Source organism: Eurosta solidaginis, chromosome 5 (assembly GCF_040869045.1).
Source record: "Eurosta solidaginis isolate ZX-2024a chromosome 5, ASM4086904v1, whole genome shotgun sequence".
Classification (NCBI taxonomy): Eukaryota; Metazoa; Arthropoda; class Insecta; order Diptera; family Tephritidae; genus Eurosta; species Eurosta solidaginis.
In genome coordinates this window covers 84,087,631-84,106,429 of record NC_090323.1, presented here as the reverse complement: position 1 = coordinate 84,106,429, position 18,799 = coordinate 84,087,631, and the positions used below count along the sequence as shown (strand labels likewise).

Below are 18,799 nucleotides of genomic sequence, written 5' to 3'. Positions count from 1 at the left end.
AATCAGCTCCCGTTGTTGCAGAAAACTCGTTTAGGTTGGGTTGTTTCTGGGGGCGCTTTAACCCCCACGCGCACCACATCATATGTAGCCGCAATCAAGGCTCCCTCTTCAGAAGATTTTTTAGATGCATCTCTTGATAAATTAGTTCAGAAATTTTGGGAAGTAGAAAATATTTCTTCTGCCGTGTCCATGGTCACTCAAGAAGAGTTGGATTGTGAAAGGTATTTTCAAGAACATTATGGCAGACTAGACTCATTGGAGTACACGGTTCGATTGCCATTCAAACGCAGTCCTCAACAACTCGAAGATTTATATAAAAATGCACTTAACCGGTTTAGAAACATTGAGCGAAAACCTGACCGTAATCATGAATTAAATGTACAATACTCATCTTTCATGTCGGAATATGAAGGTTTGGGGCACATGTCTTCCATTGAAACGATTCCACCTGGAATTTCAACGTTCTTCTTGCCTCATCTTTGCGTCTTAAAGGCAGAGAGCACGACACCAAGCTGCGTACCCCAACGGGTTAGGGGGTCAGAATATACCCGCGGTAGGTATGCCTGTCGTAAGAGCCGACTAAAATACCAGATTCAAGGGGCTGTGTAGCGCACCCCTTCAGGTTGCCAGCGCAATATATAGCTTCTCCAAACCCAATTGCCAACCACACCTATCCGTGGCAAATCCTGTTTCACTAACAGACGAGGCTCTGGCGACCCTAATCTCCTCATGGAACTTGGGGTTGGGGAGGGAGGGGATGGCCTGAAAGTTTAATGTGGCCACATAAATCGTTCCCGAGATGGTCGGGCTAGCCTTCATGGTGATTTTTACGTTGATGATTTGATTTCTGGGGGCGAATCGGAAGAAGAAGTTATGGAAATTAAACGCCAAACTAGTGAACTATTGTCTCGGGGTAATTTTAAGATTCGAAAGTGGTGTTCTAATAGTCGAACAGGAACAAGAGAAGCTCCTAAACTTCCATGATGGCACTAGTATGACTAAGGCCTTGGGTTTATGTTGGAATCCAGACGATGACGAATTCCTTTTCTCATTTTCTCCTCAAATTTCAAACTCGTTGATTTGCAAAAGATTAGTCTTGTCGATGATCGCACGATTTTGTGACCCGCTGTGATTAATTGGCCCAGTAATTGCGAAAGCAAAAATTTTTCTGCAACTATTATGGAAGGAAAAACTTCACTGGGCGAGAGTCTACCTCAGCCACGCAATCGTTGTGGACTGAATTATGCCAGGGTTACGCATTAATTGAAACATGTAGCTTTCCTAGATTTGTGTTTGGCGTATGGTGCATGCATTTATGTTCCCTCCGGATGTAATGGTGCAATTAAAACGGCGTTACTCTGTTCAAAATCCCGAGTTTCGCCTCTGAAACCCCTTACAATTCCTAAGCTGGAACTGTGTGCTGCGACATTATTAACAGAGCTTGTTTCCATAGTAGCACATTTGAATAACTTCGGAACCGAATTTCATTTCTGGTCCGATTCGACAATAGTACTTTCTTGGATAAAGAAATCCCCCTCAAATTTTTATGTTTTTGTTGCTAGCCGCTTAAGCACCATTAAAGCTCTGACAAGTGGAATGGAGTGGCACTATGTGCCTACAGAGATGAATCCAGCCGACATATGATCGAGGGGAGCCACTCCTAAAGAACTTGAAATTTCCAAACTGTGGAAATATGGGCCTGCATTTTTGCATAACCCACCCTGAAACTGGCCTCAATCGCCATCAGTTGTCGGAGACCTTCCTGAAAGGCGAAAAAGGGTGCTTGCCTCGACATTTACTGTCACAGATTACTCAACAGCTTCGAAATATGCAAACACATTTCCTAAATTGCAAAAAATATATGCGTACGTATACAAGTTTACCCATAGAAATTCTTCCATAACTACCTCCATGGGATGCAGCACAGCTATTAAACTTGCAACTCAATTGTTATTTCGAATGATTCAAAGGGTCCACCTCGCAGCGGAATATAGAACACTCCAGGACAACAAACCGATCAACTCATCAAGCAAAATTTACAGCCTTAATCCTTTCTTAGATTCAGATGGCTTAGGCTAGACCTAGGTTGGCGGTAGGCTAAAAAATTCAACACTGCATCGAATCAAAACACCCGATAATTTTGCCGAAGAGGCCGCAATCCCTGCTCGCGTCAATACGTCTCCAATACTGGCCTATAGGTGGGAAGGCTACTGTAAGCCGCGTTGTCAATAAATGTGTAATATACTTTAGAGCGAAACCTAAGCTCTATGAGCACGTCATGGGTAACCTCCCGCTAGAAAGAGTTCAGGCTAATAGAGCATTTTTGGTCACTGGCGTGTTTTTTTGCGGACCATTCTTTTACAAATCAGAAGTACGTAATAGGGCACCCAAAAAATGCTACCTTTCGTTATTCGTATGCTTTGCAACAAAGGCAATTTACATGGATCTTCTCTCGGATTTATCCACACCGGAATTTATTGCAGCATTAAAAAGATTTGTGGCATTGCGTGGCAAGCCAAAAGCTATATGGTCTGACAATGCTACCAACTTTGTACGTGCCAAAAATGAATTAGCTGATTTACGGCGTTTATTCCCCAGCAACTCACACACCGAAGCAGTAATTCATCACTGCTTAAATGATGGAATTGATTGGCAGTTTATTCCACCCCGCTCTCCACATTTTGGTGGACTATGGGAATCGTCAATTAAGTCCGCCAAGTACCGTTTTAAGCGCACTGTAGTTGTCTTCATCCTATCATATGATGAGCTGCGAACCTTTATTTGTCAAATTTTGGGCTATATTAAACTCACGACCTTTATGTCCAATTTCAGAAAATCCAAATGATATAGACGTTTTGACACCAGCCCATTTTTTAACTGGGGCTCCACTTACATCATTTGTAGAACCTAACGTAACGCTAATTGGCCTAGATCGGCTCGATAGATGGCAACGAGTATCGCGCATACAGCAGACTTTCTGGACGAAATGGAGCAAAGAATATCTCACGACATTACAACAACGACCAAAGTAGCGTGCCAGCAAACCAAACCTCCCTATTGGCGCATTAGTTATTATCAAGGATGAAAAGTTGCCTCTTCCGAAATGGCAGCTAGCTCGAGTCATCGACACTATCAAGGGCTATGATGGGGTTTGCTTTGTTTAAGACTAGCTGCGGTACAATAAAACGCGCAACTAAGAAACTCTGTCCACTCCCAGTAGGTGATGCTTTTGAAACGCATAGCCTTCCAACCCGGGCAGGATGTTGAGAGACCAGCTACAACTTCATTACAAGGAAACACTTCATTATCACATAAGATATCTTATGCATTATTCTTGGTCCTCACTGTAATTTTAAGATCTTCATATTTAATTTCCAGTATGAGGTCACCTATGTTTGTACAATATGTATACAATATGCATACAGCTAACGTAACTATTATCATTCTCTTGCACATTTATCCTAATATTCGCTACCTACAATGTCGTTTAGGTCATACTGTTTGCGTTCCAATATAAGAATATTTGTATGCTTGCAAGAGTTTTTTGTGCATGAATAAAGTCAGTCTATTTGCATACAAAGAATCAATTGCGTCGCATCAAAGAGCAGAATTTTCGTTATCATTTTGGTGTTGGGCAAATACTGAAAAGGTTCGCCATTTCTACACCCCCCTTTCCGAAAAAGTATATTTGGTTCATAGGACAGCCGAAAAAACTGAAGGTGCCCTTTGGCGCGATCAACAATAAGCCAGCATTGATGCTAATCGTTAAAACTGTGCGACTAGAATCATGATTATTAGTAGATAACACTGCGTTACAAAAACGAGATTTAGTTCTGTCCTATGACCCAAATATACTTTTTCGGAAAGAGCTAAGAGGTATTAGTACAATATGGATATCATACTACAGAAGACCATGAGTGTTTCGATATGGGTTCGGGACTAACGTAATACCTTAATCGGTTCAGAGGCTATCGATCAAAGTTAAGACCACAAGAAGCTAAAAGGTATTAGGACAATATCTCTATCAGACGAGAGATAATCAGAGGTCTTATTATGTTATTCGATTCGAAAAAAATTCAAGTAATTTAATATAAATAATTTTGAAAAATCGTTGCTGCAACGTCTTTTGTACTTGTGTAACGCGTACCTTTTTGAAGCGCTTTGCATCGACTTTTGGTAACGATTCCTCGAGAACGGTTGAGGATATAGTAATGAAGTTTGGTTTGCATCTTCGATATTAGATTAAGAACACCTTTGGCCAAAAAAAAAACCAGTTATAACGACACCCACTTTTTTATAAGGTATGAGCAGTCTTAGTAGGCGTGGTTTGACCCATTACTAAAAATTGTTCAATTTTACCTTCAAGCGTTTTAAGATATCGCCGGCGAAAGCAGATAAAATCTATTTTAATAAGTAAACATTGCTACGCCCATTTTTCAAAATGTTTATGTTTATTGAGCTCGTAGCTCGTAGCTTTAAACTGTGACGAATATTAGCGATACTAAGTGATACTCACATCACTAGTTTGATGCTAAGCAAATGAAGCCACAACAACAGTAAAACAAGCAGTCACTTGTATCTACATAAACGAATCAATCATTATGTCTACAAATATGTACGTACGAGCAGCGGAGAGTAACGCACACACACATGCATATATCTGAGATACTCCCAAAAATATGCAATCATTTGTGCAATTATCACTCACATATACACGCGCATGGGCTATGAGAGAAGTTATAAAATCGTACATGTGTAGTTTTAGCTGAGAAACTTATAGCTACAGTACAGGATACAGTATAAAAAGCAGCAACAGTTGAGGAACGACAATCAGTTTGATTTAAGCAAGCTATCAGTATAAATAAGTACTTTAATAAAGGCCAGTTTGCATTATTGAATAGTGGAGTTATTTATTCAACAGTTTAGTGATTCGAACGTTAGTAGAAGGTTGCAAGTAAGAGGATTTGCCCTAAATTCGTTACAATACTTTCTACATAAAAAAAAATTCTGACGTGTACATGAAAATCGCCGATACACGTGTACTTTTATTTTTTCTCCCTTTTCCGAAAAAATATATTTGACTCATAGGACAGCCGAAGAAACTGAAGGCGCCTTTTGACGCGATCAACAATAAGCCAGCATTGATGCTAATCGTTAAAACTGTGCCACGAGAGCCATGACTATTAGTAGATAACACTGCGTTACAAAAACGAGCGTTAGTTCTGTCCTATGAACCAAATATACTTTTTCGGAAAGGGGAGAAAAAATAAAAATACACGTGTATTTGCGATTTTCAAGTACACGTCAAAATTTTGTTTTTAGTGAATAAAGTATGCCAATAGGCACGGTCCGCATAACACCCTGGATTAGGGGGTTCGCAGTAGCGCATCAAAGCACCGTCACATAAGCAGCTTTTCATATATGTAGATTCGTGTAACACAATCTTATGCATTATGAGTAGATTGCACGTATTTTTACGGAGAACGGCAGATCGAGCGACACTAGCGCAAGCAAAGCATAAGAAGAGGAATTTGACATGTGATTTGGCTAAGTGTGCTTTCACACTTTTCAAGTGAAATTATTTTTCCCACTTGTTGGTACTTTTCTAAAATGTTTCACAGTTAAAAACTGCAATTAAGCAAATGAATAGAACACAAAATATGTTAGCAGGTATTTTTCTTGTATAGTGAGAATGTTTATAACAGTGCTTCACGAAATTTTGTATTTAAAGGGGCAAGGCGAAATAAACTTTAATTGCCAAGTCTGAAGTTCCTTTATATTTACAAACGCGGTTGATTGTGGCGATGTTACTGTAATGCATAAGGTTGGGTTGAGCGAATCCATATGAAAAACTTCATTCTGTCTCGGCCATCACTGCCAATTATAAGAATCCGATCCCAAAACTGAACTTTTTCTAAGAAAAAGAAGCCGTTTGCCAGCACAACATACAAATGGATTCTGCATCACCGATTTCACCAAGTTATTAAAACAAAAGAGATAGATAATTACATGTGAAGACTCACTTTATATAATGTTGCCAGAAAATTAATAAAAAACAAGTTAGGACGGGACTGTCTGCGGCTGTGCCGAAGACTTCATACCTTTCATGAATGGGGCTGAACAATAATCTTATCCCGTTCGTAATCTCCAAATAATCGGATGTATAAGATAGGAAATATATAGTGAACAGATGTACATACCTAAACGATTTTTAAGATAAATATAAAATAAAAAATGGCAAAAACCACCTTATCTGAACGATTGGTTGTATGGGATATATATTATATATAGCTCCGATCGAAATGATTTTGACAGGAAATCTTCTATGATATATTAGAATAAATATCACCAAGTTTAACGTTTTTATATTGGAAATTAAGGGAGAAATTGCTAAAAATTTTCTATCTGAACGATCGGTTGTATATATAGCTCCGATCGAAATGATTTTTTCATGAAAACTTCTATGATATATTAGAATAAATATCACCAAGTTTAACGTTTTTATATTGGAAATTGAGGGAGAAATTGCTAAAAATATTTCTATCTGAACGATCGGTTGTATGGGACATATATAATATATAGCTCCGATTGAAATGATTTTTTCATGAAATCTTCTATGATATATTAGAATAAATATCACCAAGTTTAACATTTTTATATTGGAAATTAAGGGAGAAAATGCCAAAAATCTTTCTATCTGGACGATCGGTTGTATGGGATATATACTATATCTATCTCCGATCAAAATGATTTTTTCTGGATATCTTCTATGATATATTAGAATATATATGACGGAGCTTCACGTTTATACTTTCTTAATTACGGCAGGAATGACCAAAATCGTCTTATCTGAACGATCGGTTGTATGGGAGATATATGTTATAGTGGTCCGATCCTACAGGGTCCAACAAATGTCTAATATAATACAAAAATACATCCTTGTGCCAAATTTCATTGAGATATCTCAAAATTTGAGGGACTAGTTTACGTTCAAACAGACAGACGGACGGACAGACGGGCATGGCTATATCAACTCAGTTCGTCGCCCTGATCAATTCGGTATACTTAATGGTGAGTCTATTTTCTATATTTCTCAACGTTACAAACATCGGACCAAAGTTAATATACCATTTCATGTTCATGAAAGGTATAAAAACAATAAATTCAAATAAATGACCCAAATCGAGCTTTAATTCCAGCAGACTCTTGATCAAAATTAACAAACGAAGATAATTTTGCCTATTGTTCGCACTTGGAAAAATGGTCATATCAATGTTTTCGAAAAAAATATTTTTGAAGGTAAGTATAATCTCTAAGAGTTGCCTTTTTGTTTATATTCCTTTGATCACCATGTAGGCACATACACTCTGTATGTAGTTTATTCCTAATGGTGTGGACCGTAACAGCGGTAAGTATAATCGACGCTATTTGTGGTAATCATTAATGATTTACGAGTATATATATTTCCGCGGATATATACATGTCCCTCCATTTTGATCGAGTTTCAAATAAGAAATTCATATTTTTCTCTCCCAAGATGCAGTGTTGCTGAACATAAGTATTTTGGAAGAAAATCTAACTATTACATCGTTTTCACCGTTTTATTTGATTTGATCACATTTCTTTTAATATCGCCCTAGTCATCGAAAATACCTTCAATTCAAAATTTACAAGTTTAACAAAAACGGAATTTTCGAAAGCCGTTAGCGGCGTCTAAATTAAAGTTTTTCAAGTCCATCATAGGCCAAACCTCATCTTTTCTGCTAAAAAATCTGAATCTTGATATATGTACATAAATAAATAATACGAGAAGTTGTGTTTTATTTTGAAACTTTCTAATGTACATCTTCAAGTTTAAACGGTTGAGAGGAGTTTTCATTAGGGAGATTAGGATTTTGTGCAAATGGTCTAGTATCATTGTATTTGCAAACTGGTGTAGTATTTTTATAAAAAACGTCGAAAAATTACACGGCTATACATTTGCTACGTCATGGCAAATACGCAACATCAAAAACCGTAGTTTATTTTTTCAATTTTGAATAGCAAATTAACAACTGTCAAAACAAACCAAAATCTGCAAAGAAAAAATTGAAAACGAAAAAAATTTGTGCAAGATCCGTAGCTTTCATTTGCTATAGCAACGTTTCCAACACCAAAAACACAAAATTCTGAACTCCCTTATTAATTTTTTTTTTTTTATTTAGGGTAACCTTAACAAAATAAATGTTATTTTGAATGAAAATAAATGCTTTTTTAAACTCTACTAATATCAAACTTTTTTGAAATATAAGGAATACCTTCTTAATTCCTCGCGATTGCCATAAGAAATATGTATGCACACATATATTTACCTCAGTGTTTATACATGACACTTTTGGTTGCATACTGCAGCCTCCATTATTAACAGCGCATTCATCAATGTCTGTGCAAAAAACTCCATTTCCGGTGTAACCACTGGGGCATGGACTACATTCAAAACTTCCTGGCAGGTTAATGCATTCACCATGGCATGGATTGGTTGCTTCATCGCATTCGTTTACATCAATATTACATGCTGCTTCAGGAACTACTTGATTTTTAGTCCAACCCTGATCACAGATGCAAACTATGCCTGCATCATTATTTGCATTAACACATGTTCCATGGCCACATATTTCTTCTCTACTTGCATAGCCGCAGGCGAACTTACGCAGCTTACAATGCGAGCCATAAAATCCGGTGTGACAAGAGCAGCTTAAAAATTATAATAAACCATGGAAAACTGTACTGATATACATACATAGTTAATAAATTTTTATTTCATACCTATAGCTCCCAAGCGTATTGATACAATCAGCGTTGTTTTGACAACCCAAATCTGTTCCTGCCAACAAATAACATTCATCTATATCCTCTTCGCAAGTCTTGCCCTACAAGAAAGAATTCATGAAAATTATGAGAAGTGTAATTTTTTGTTACTAAGTAAACTTAACTTATGGACCTGCTCACGTAAAAAAGTTGCGGAGGACCACTCCAAAATGAAACATTTTCAACATACACACATAAGTAATTTCTAGAATATTGAAAAAGTTTATTTCACCATTGATCCCCGTAAAAATTATTATGCATGCCTCAATAATAATACCAATAATGAGGGTACTTGTATGAAAAAGTAATATGCAGGGTAGACTGGGTCGATTTATTAACCTATATCGCGCCATCGATTTTTCGATAGGATTTGGGCTCAGGAAAAAAGTTCTACTACGCATACCCAAAAAAAATAATCGTTGAACCTGCAAAATTTCAACATATTTTTCGATTTTTTGTGCATTTTTTCATTTTCAAGGCTCCAAATCATTTTTTATGTATTCTTTTTTCGTGTCAGTTGGCAAATGCAAAATTGGTAAATGCAGTTTTTTGACAAAAACAAAAAAAAATTCTTTTATCGATTTTTTTTGCAGGCTCAAACATAATTTTTTTGGGTATACTAGTGGAACTTTTTTCCTGAACCCAAATCCTATCGAAAAATCGATGGCGCGATATAGGTTAACTTTCGTCCATAAAAGTCGACCCAGGTTAATGCAGGGGTCGGATTCGTATGCAAATGAACATTTTTGTTTGAGGTCGTAAGGACCCCAGGCCAAGTTAAAATTCGTTATTAGTCAGAAGGATTAATTTAGTTCTGATATACTTGGCATACTTTTTGCATATTCACATATTTGGTGCATACTTTTTTCATATTTCTTGAATATTTTTTGCATACTTTATGCATACATATTTACATTACGTATACGCCGGCCTCACTAAGAACCATTTTAGCTTCGTGCCTCGTAGTAAATTATATAACGTTACTTCTCTCAAGTGTCTCCTTGTTTTCATTTAAAAGTTGTACATATACGACTTTCAGCTGTGGATAATTAAGTACGATAGGAGTGGCCACAAACCGATAGCTCGATATCGGTTGTGACAGATAACGAACTGGTGAAGGCTCTTATAAAAAGTCCTGAAATGGTACTAAACTATTGCCGACATGTTTCTGATAAAAGTTGGAAAGCGTTTCCGAAATAAATCTGAAACGATTATGAAACAGATGCAAAATTCCCCCGCAGATATTCCGAAAAGATTAGATGCAAACGAGCACGAAGTAAGTTCGAATAGATTCCCAACTGACCCTTTAAGGTGGAAACCGAAAGCCTTCTGAAAATTGCCAGGACTAGTTTCGCAGATGGTCTTAATCATAGACGTACATCAGGGGCGTAGCGATGGGGGCATTTGGGGCATATGCGTACAAAATTCAATTCAATTTACAGAACAATATATTAAATTATCAACAAACAAAACAGAAAAAACAACGCAACATCCATTCGATCTCGGGCGTTACAACGTACGCCGGGTAAAGCTAGTATTAGTATATTGTAACGAATATTAGTGACACTAAGTGATACCCACATCACTAATCTGATACTAAGTAAATAAAGCCACAACAACAATAAAGCAAGCTGCTACACTTGTATGTACGTAAACAAATCAATCATTATGTCTACACATATGTACGTATACGCAGCAGAGAAGCAACGCACAAACACATGCATATATCTTATCTGAGGTACTCACAAGAGAGGGCAATAATTTGTGCAATAACTATCTAGTAAGTTCTGGAATGGAAAAGTCTAGAAGTAAGCAACGAGAAATCAAAAAGTATAAAAGGCGCGACAGTAGAGGCGCAGAAAGTTGGTTTAATTTAAGCTATCAATCAGTTGAGTTAAGCTATCAGTAAGCGAAGTATAAGTGTTATTGTGAAGTACTTTAATAACGGCCATTTTTTGCATTATTGAAGATTGGAGTTATTTATTCAACAGTTTAGTGATTCCAACTTAGCAGAAGGTTGCAAATAATCGGAATTGCAGTAAATTCGTTACAATTGGTATCAGAAGAGGAATTGTTGAATAAATTCCGAAGACTTCGAATACAACTTGGACATGGCAAAGTTGAGTGAATTGACGATCCATCAACTGAAGGAGGAGTTGGAAGTCCGTGGATTGGCTACTTTTGGCGATAAATCCCAGCTACAAAAACGAATAAGTGTAGCTATGGTATTTGAAGGAATCTTCAATGCTGAGGAGTATGTCTTTCATTATGATAGCGACAAAACAATAACAAAAATGGAAGAAAAAACGAAACACCGCAGACAGTGACGAACACAATATCTGTACAAACATCGACAATGGCATCTCAGCTGGAGTCACAGGAGGCACGCATTTCAGAAATGGCGTCGCAAATGTCATCTCAATTGGAAGAACAGAAGACATATATGTCATCTCAACTGGAAGCGCAAGAGGCACGTATATCTGGAATGTCGACAAGAATTTCGGAACAGGTATCATCGCAGCTCTTTGCGAAAGTGGAAGAGCAGGATGCAACAATTTTACAACTCGAGGACAAAATTGATGCCGAGATAGAAGCGTTGAAATGTTACAACTAAATCGCCCAGCTGTTCCAGCGAGCAATCCGAAGGTGAAAACTCCATCTTTTGGCGGCTCTGTTCCTATCGAGGTATTCAAGCTTCAATTTGAGAATACGTCAGCAGTGAACAACTGGAATGCTGAAGATAAAGTTGCTCCTCTATTCGTAGCATTGAAGGGGTCAGCAGCCGATCCTACAGACGATTCCCGAAGGAGAGCGGAACAACTATGAAGCATTGATGGCCGCTGTCGAGAGACGTTATGGAAGCGAGCATAGAAAACAGATATACCTAATTGAGTTGCAAAACCGTTACCAAAAAGCAAACGAGACAGTACAGGAGTTTGCTTCGGATGTTGAAAGATTGGCTCATCTTGCAAATGCGGACGCACCGGTGGAATACACTGAAAGGGTAAAGATTCACAGCTTTATTAACGGCATACGGGACGTCGAAACGAAGCGAGCCACATACGCGAACCCAAAGCCAACATTTGCTGAAAAGGTATCCCATGCACTGACTCAGGAAACAGCGTCACTTTTGAGTAAGCCCGCATACAAAGTTCATCGCGTGGAAGTGGAAAGGCCAGATTGGGTAGACACAATTTTGGAAGCACTGAAGGGATTACAACAAAACAATGCCGAAGTTACGAAGTGTTTCAAGTGCGGTAACCCAAGTCACATTGCACGTCATTGCAGCACCGGTCATAGTAGTTCCAACTTGGCTGGTCGTAAACGCAAAGCTGGAGGAGATAAGGAAGAGCGAGTCAAATGTAAAGATCGAGAACTTGCTCCAGCTATTGAATGTCCTGTGATATCTGTGTCGCAAATTGGTAGAAAATCGAGCAGTCTTACCGTCAGAGGGAATGCGAATGGCAAAGAACGTGTACTGACTGTAGATACGGGCGCATCTCATTCCTTAATTCGATCTGACTTGGTCAACAGGAGAGTAAAAACGTTACCTGGAGCAAGGTTGCGTACGGTCACTGGCGAGTATAGCCAAGTTCAGGGAGAAGTGGTATGTGAAGTCTGGATTGGAAAGGTCACAGTTCTACACAAATTCGTTGTGGCGGAGATCGTTGATGAAGTCATATTGGGAGTGGACTTCTTGGTTGACCATGACATCAAGATCGATATGCAGAGAAGGGTGATGCGTTATAAGAACCATGATATACCAATTATCTTCAGTTTGCAGAAAGGGTTCAGTAGTAATCGAGTACTGGTGGAAAATACTCGACAAAGACCACGAAAGTCAAAGGCAAAGGTTGATAGATCGAATGGGAAAAATAAAGCAAAATCAAAAGTACCTGCGAGAGAAACACTGACATTGACAAAACCTAATGGACGCACAAAAACGAAGCAACGAATTTCCCAGAAAAAATGCGAGGGTAGTTTCAAGCCGGAGCGCACTACTGTTGTGAAACGTAGGAACGATGCTGAGTATGTGAAGCCAATCCGTCAAGAGCAAGCTCTACAAAGTAGTTCATTGGCCAAACAAAAGAGTGTGAGGAAACGGCCCCGGGTAATGAGTAGTAAGATCAAACACTGGCATGACAAGAACTTTAATTCGGAAGGTTTCTTGGAGGTAGATTTGGTACTGCTATACAACCATCACCGGCGGAAAGGTGTTCCATCCAAATATCGGTGCAGTTGGGAAGGCCCGTACAGAGTTGTGAAGAGGATCAGTGATGTCATCTACCGCATACAAACAATTGGGAAACCACGAAATAGAAGGGTGGTTCATTTGGAGAGGCTAGCAGCGGTTAGATCGAGAGATTTGTCTGATCAGAACGATCAGACTTAGGTAGAGGGCAGTGTGACGAATATTAGTGACACTAAGTGATACTCCCATCACTAATCTTCTGACGGACTTATTTCTGCTGAGGTATGCACAGTCCGTCCAGGGTTCCTATATTTCGTGGGAGAACCTATTCCGATAAAAATAAATAGGCAAAGGGGTTTCGGAAAAACGTTATAATATTTATTCAAAAAGATCGATGTTCTTAATGGCTACTCCTACTCTCTGTCGCTGTCTAAATAAGAGTAGCGGAGGTAGAACCCCTCTGCTAAGCTCTCCGTCAGTTGGAGTAAAAACCTCCTATATATATAAAATAATCACGAAATGAAGTAGAAACCTTCAGGTCGTGTTGGTCAGTGGTAGAAGCCCACTGACTCGTATGCCTATGTCCTAGCTTCTCATCTTACAAGCTAATTTGCCGCCCTTATATATGATTTTGTACGCCGGCGGACGGTTATTTCCTAAAAACAATTCATTGGTAATAATTCCTCCGTTATAAAATTATGTGGGACTGCGCGCAGGCAGTCAGTAATTTTACAATAACAATTTTGACAATTATACAAGGTGGGAATGCAAAATTCGAATTCTAGTTTAACGCTACTTTCGCTGTATTCTATTAGTGCATACATCCGCTTACATGCTAACATGCGTTTTCCCTCTTTCCATTATCATACATATGGTTGTACATCTGTATATATACATATATGCATATTTTCGATCATGTATGACAATCCACTATCCCGGCATTTCATATCCCAATTTTCGGGAGCCCTAATATACATAGCGAACAATGTACCAAATCTCGTACGTACGCTTGCTGTATGCCTGCCGGGTTTTCCAGTCTTTGCTTTACCTATCGAATTCGATCATTTGTGTTTATGCGTATGTTCGCTGTCACTTGGTTTTGATGGTGCGTTGGGCTCGTTTGATGCTTTCGGCTTCTGCTTAGGGCATGCGTTCGTGTGTCGTATGCTTGTACGTAAGTATGTAGAGAAAAGTCCCAATTAGTAGCGGCGCTTAGTTTTGCGACTTTTGCTGCTGATCTTCGTTTATCAAAATTATTATGTATGTTGTATTTGTAGCTAAGTGCATTGGATGCGCAAAGGTTGGTTGACCGGCACAATTTTATGTATTGTGCGTTCCCATTTTCCTTCCAAATGTTTTAGTGTATGTTAGGGTGACCTATATTTGAAACTTATGTAGGCGAAAAATGTAAATATTGTGCTTGCGTGCAAAAGTGCGCAAGTCTGGTTTGTCCTTCAATTTAGTAAATAATAATTCAATATGCGACCGCATGTATTTGTTTTGACGTGTAATTCATAAAGGTATAATTCATGTCATAAAAATGTATAAATGTTAAATTCAATTCTTGTATGACATGTATGTAAGAAAATGGAAAAATAGGTATATGTTGTGAGGGTACAAAACCCTCGGTTTTGGGGTCCTCACACTCATATGTGACGGACTTATTTCTGCTGAGGTATGCCCAGTCCGTCCAGGGTTCCTATATTCGGTGGGAGAACCTATTCCGCTTGAAATAAATAAGCAAAAGGGTTTCGGAAAACGTTATAATATTTATTCAAAAAGATCGATGTCCTTAATGGCTACTCCTACTCTCTGTCTCTGTATAAATAAGAGTAGCGGAGGTAGAACCCCTCTGCTAAGCTCTCCGTCAGTTGGAGTAGAAACCTCCTACTGAATATAAAATAATCACGAAATGAAGTAGAAACCTTCAGGCCGTGCTGATCAGTGGTAGAAGCCCACTGACTCGTATGCCTATCTCCTAGCTTCTCATCTTACAAGCTAATTTGCCGCCCTTATATATGATTTTGTACGCCAGCGGACGGTTATTTCCTAAAAACAATTCATTGGTAATAATTCCTCCGTTATAAAATTATGTGGGACTGCGCGCAGGCAGTCAGTAATTTTACAATAACAATTTTAACAATTATAAAAGGTGGGAATGCAAAAATCGAATTCTAGTTTAACCAGGCATGCTTAACCAACGAACCGATATCATTTCGTTACGATAATTAACGTTAATAAACGAAACAAAGTTATTTCGTTTCGTTTATTAACGTTAAGAACGTCAAATTAACGAAATGATTTTGTTTCGTTTCCTGTCATATCAAAACGAAATCAAATCGTTTATGTTGATTATTAATTTCAAACTATGCTGGCAAAGCTGATTGATGGCGGAGTCATTAAAGGTGAAAGCATTAGCGAAGCTGATTGCAACTTTTCTCATGAATTTTGACAGTACGAACATTTCTCAGAGTATTTTTGACATTACCACCAACGAATTACACAAAAACATTGCATGGAGTTTGTGTGTATGTCCACTCGCTGTTACCACCTTACAGCTTCACCATGGCTATATCATTGCCAACCCAATTCAAACATAAAGTATCACGTTTTTGTTAACGTTTTTAACGTTAACGAAAGCTTTTCGTTTCGGTTAAAAACGAGATACAATTTATCTTGATAATTTCTTTATCGATAATAATTCGAAGTGTTTCAACGGAAACGATGGAAATTTTTTGATAAACGATTAGCTTAACGTTAAGGTGCATCCCTGAGTTTAACGCTACTTTCGCTGTATTCTATTAGTGCATAAATCCGCTTACATGCTAACATGCGTTTACCCTCTTTCCATTATCATACATATGGTTGTACATCTGTACATATACATATATGCATATTTTCGATCATGTATGACAATCCACTATCCCGGCATTTCATATCCCAATTTTCGTGAGCCCTAATATACATAGCGAACAATGTACCAAATCTCGTACGTACGCTTGTTGTATGCCTGCCGCGTTTTCCAGTCTTTGCTTTACCTATCGAATTCGATCATTTGTGTTTATGCGTATGTTCGCTGTCACTTGGTTTTGATGGTGCGTTGGCCTCGTTTGATGCTTTCGGCTTCTGCTTAGGGCGTGCGTTGGTGTGTCGTATGCTTGTACGTAAGTATGTAGAGAAAAGTCCCAAATAGTAGCGGCGCTTAGTTTTGCGACTTTTGCTGCTGATCTTCGTTTATCCAAATTATTATGTATGTTGTATTTGTAGCTAAGTGCATTGGATGCGCAAAGGGTTGGTTGACCGGCACAATTTTATGTTTTGTGCGTTCCCATTTTCCTTCCAAATGTTTTAGTGTATGTTAGGGTGACCTATATTTGAAACTTATGTGGGCGAAAAATGTAAATATTGTGCTTGCGTGCAAAAGTGCGCAAGTCTGGTTTGTCCTTCAATTTAGTAAATAATAATTCAATATGCGACCGCATGTATTTGTTTTGACGTGTAATTCATAAAGGTATAATTCATGTCATAAAAATATATAAATGTTAAATTCAGAGTTAAATTCAATTCTTGTATGACATGTATGTAAGAAAATGGAAAAAATAGGTATATATTGTGAGGGTACAAAACCCTAGGTTTTGGGGTCCTCACAATCTGATACTAAGTAAATAAAGCCACAAAAACAATAAAGCAAGCTGCTACACTTGTATGTAGGTAAACAAATCAATCATTATGTCTACACATATGTACGTATACGCAGCAGAGAAACAACGCACAAACACATGCATATATCTTATCTGAGGTACTCCCAAGAGAGGCAATAATTTGTGCAAGTATTACTCGCGCATATGAGAAGTTATAAACGTAATTGTGGCTGATGATTTTGTAGCTGATAACTATCTAGTAAGTTATGGGATGGAAAAGCCTAGAAGTATGCAACGAGAAATCAAAAAGTAAAAAAGGCGCGACAGTAGAGGCGCAGAAAGTTAGTTTCATTTAAGCTATCAATCAGTTGAGTTAAGCAAGTTATCAGTAAGCGAAGTATAAGTGTTATTGTGAAGTACTTTAATAAAAGCCATTTTTGCATTATTGAAGATTGGAGTTATTTATTCAACAGTTTAGTGATTCGAACTTAGCAGAAGGTTGCACATAATCGGAATTGCAGTAAATTCTTACAATATTATTAAATTAGCCAATTCCTAATGTTCAAAAGCAGTACTACTTCAGATCATTAAACACTAACTGTCTAGCTTCTGCCCTCATCTTTGGATCGCAAAAAAAGCAGACACTAATTGCACAAAAAGGAAAGCTCAGTTGCAGCAATGATTAAAATGAATCACCAGAGTTGTCATTAATTTTTTCCAAAACTAAAACGTGGTGTGGTGGTGGCGTGCTCCGTCTACCACACCGAAGATCCTGGCCCGAGCAAAGCAACAACAAATATTTAGAAAGAATTTTTTCAATTAGATTTCCTAAGCGGGGTCGTCCCTCGGCAGAAATTTGGCAAGCCCTCCGAATGTATTTCTGCCATGAAAAGTTTCCAAGTTAAAACGCATCTGCCTTACAGACGCCGTTTAGAGTCGGCATAAGACATGGGACCTACCCGTACCAATTTGTAGAAAAATTCAAAAGAGTAGGACACGAATTGAGAAAGAAGACCGGCCTAAAATCTCTTCGGAAGTTATCGCGCCTTGCATTTATTCATTTTTTCTACTCGGCGTGCTTTGCACACAGAGTATATTAACTTTGATTGGATAACGGTTGGTTGAACAGGTATAAAGAAACCGAGATAGATATAGACTTCCACATATCAAAATATTGAGTATCGAAAAAAAATTTGATTGAGCCATGTCCGTCCGCCCGTCCGTCTGTCCGTTAACACGATAACTTGAGTAAATTTTGAGGTATCTTGATGAAATTTGGTATGTATTTCCTGAGCACTCATCTCATATCGCTGTTTAAATTGAACGATATCGGACTATAACCACGCCCACTTTTTCGTATCGAAAATTTCGAAAAATGGAAAAAGCGCGATAATTCATTGCCAAAGTCGGGTAAAGCGATGAAACTTTGTAAGTGGGTTGAACTTATGACGCAGAATCGAAAATTAGTAAAATTTTGGACAATGGGCGGGGCACCGCCCACTTTTAAAAGAAGGTAATTTCAAAGTTTTGCAAGCTGTAATTTGGCAGTCGTTGAAGATATCATGATTAAATTCAGCGGGAACATTACTCCTATTACTATATATGTGCTTAATAAAAATTAGCAAATTTTAAGATGTTACGTACGCGTTTTGGGTTGACGCGCCTACTGCCTATCTTCGCGAAGAACTCCTCGCCTTCAGCCCCTCAACTTTCCATGCCCGGTCTTCCAGGGGGAACGCTTGCATACGCGCGAGCTAGCTCGTCGGACCGTGGGTTCTTGTGGCACCGCTGCATAACCGCACCATAAAAAAAATCGGTTTTGCCGTGCGGACTGGGTAGTAACTTGCCTGCTGGCGATTTATCTATCCAAAAGTGCGCTGTTTTGGTAACGGATTGGATAGGTATCCAGTGCACTGAATATGCTGTGTCTAAAAAAAAAATTGCAGCTATTACAATTCGCTGCCGGCTGCGCCCACACTTCTCGATGCAATCTGCTTTAATAGCTTAATTCTGCCCGCCGTGCTGGCATACCAAAGTGGCTTCTTATTTAGAGCAAGCGATGAAATTTGGAAATTGACTTTTGTTGCGTTTTTATTATTTTGTGATCTGATTTTTGATC

The 18,799-nt window shown here is 38.4% G+C and overlaps 1 protein-coding gene across 1 annotated transcript in view; it reads right to left on the bottom strand.

The window, feature by feature from the left end:
• Cubn2 (Cubilin 2) overlaps nucleotides 1-18,799 on the bottom strand; it is an 864,444-nt gene that overhangs the window by 769,712 nt on the left and 75,933 nt on the right. Inside the window, exons 2-3 of the mRNA XM_067791923.1 lie at nucleotides 8,806-8,909; nucleotides 8,352-8,733 (exon numbers count right to left, since the gene is read on the bottom strand). Coding sequence (XP_067648024.1) covers nucleotides 8,352-8,733; nucleotides 8,806-8,909 — 486 coding nt within the window. The remainder of the gene's footprint in view (nucleotides 1-8,351; nucleotides 8,734-8,805; nucleotides 8,910-18,799) is intronic.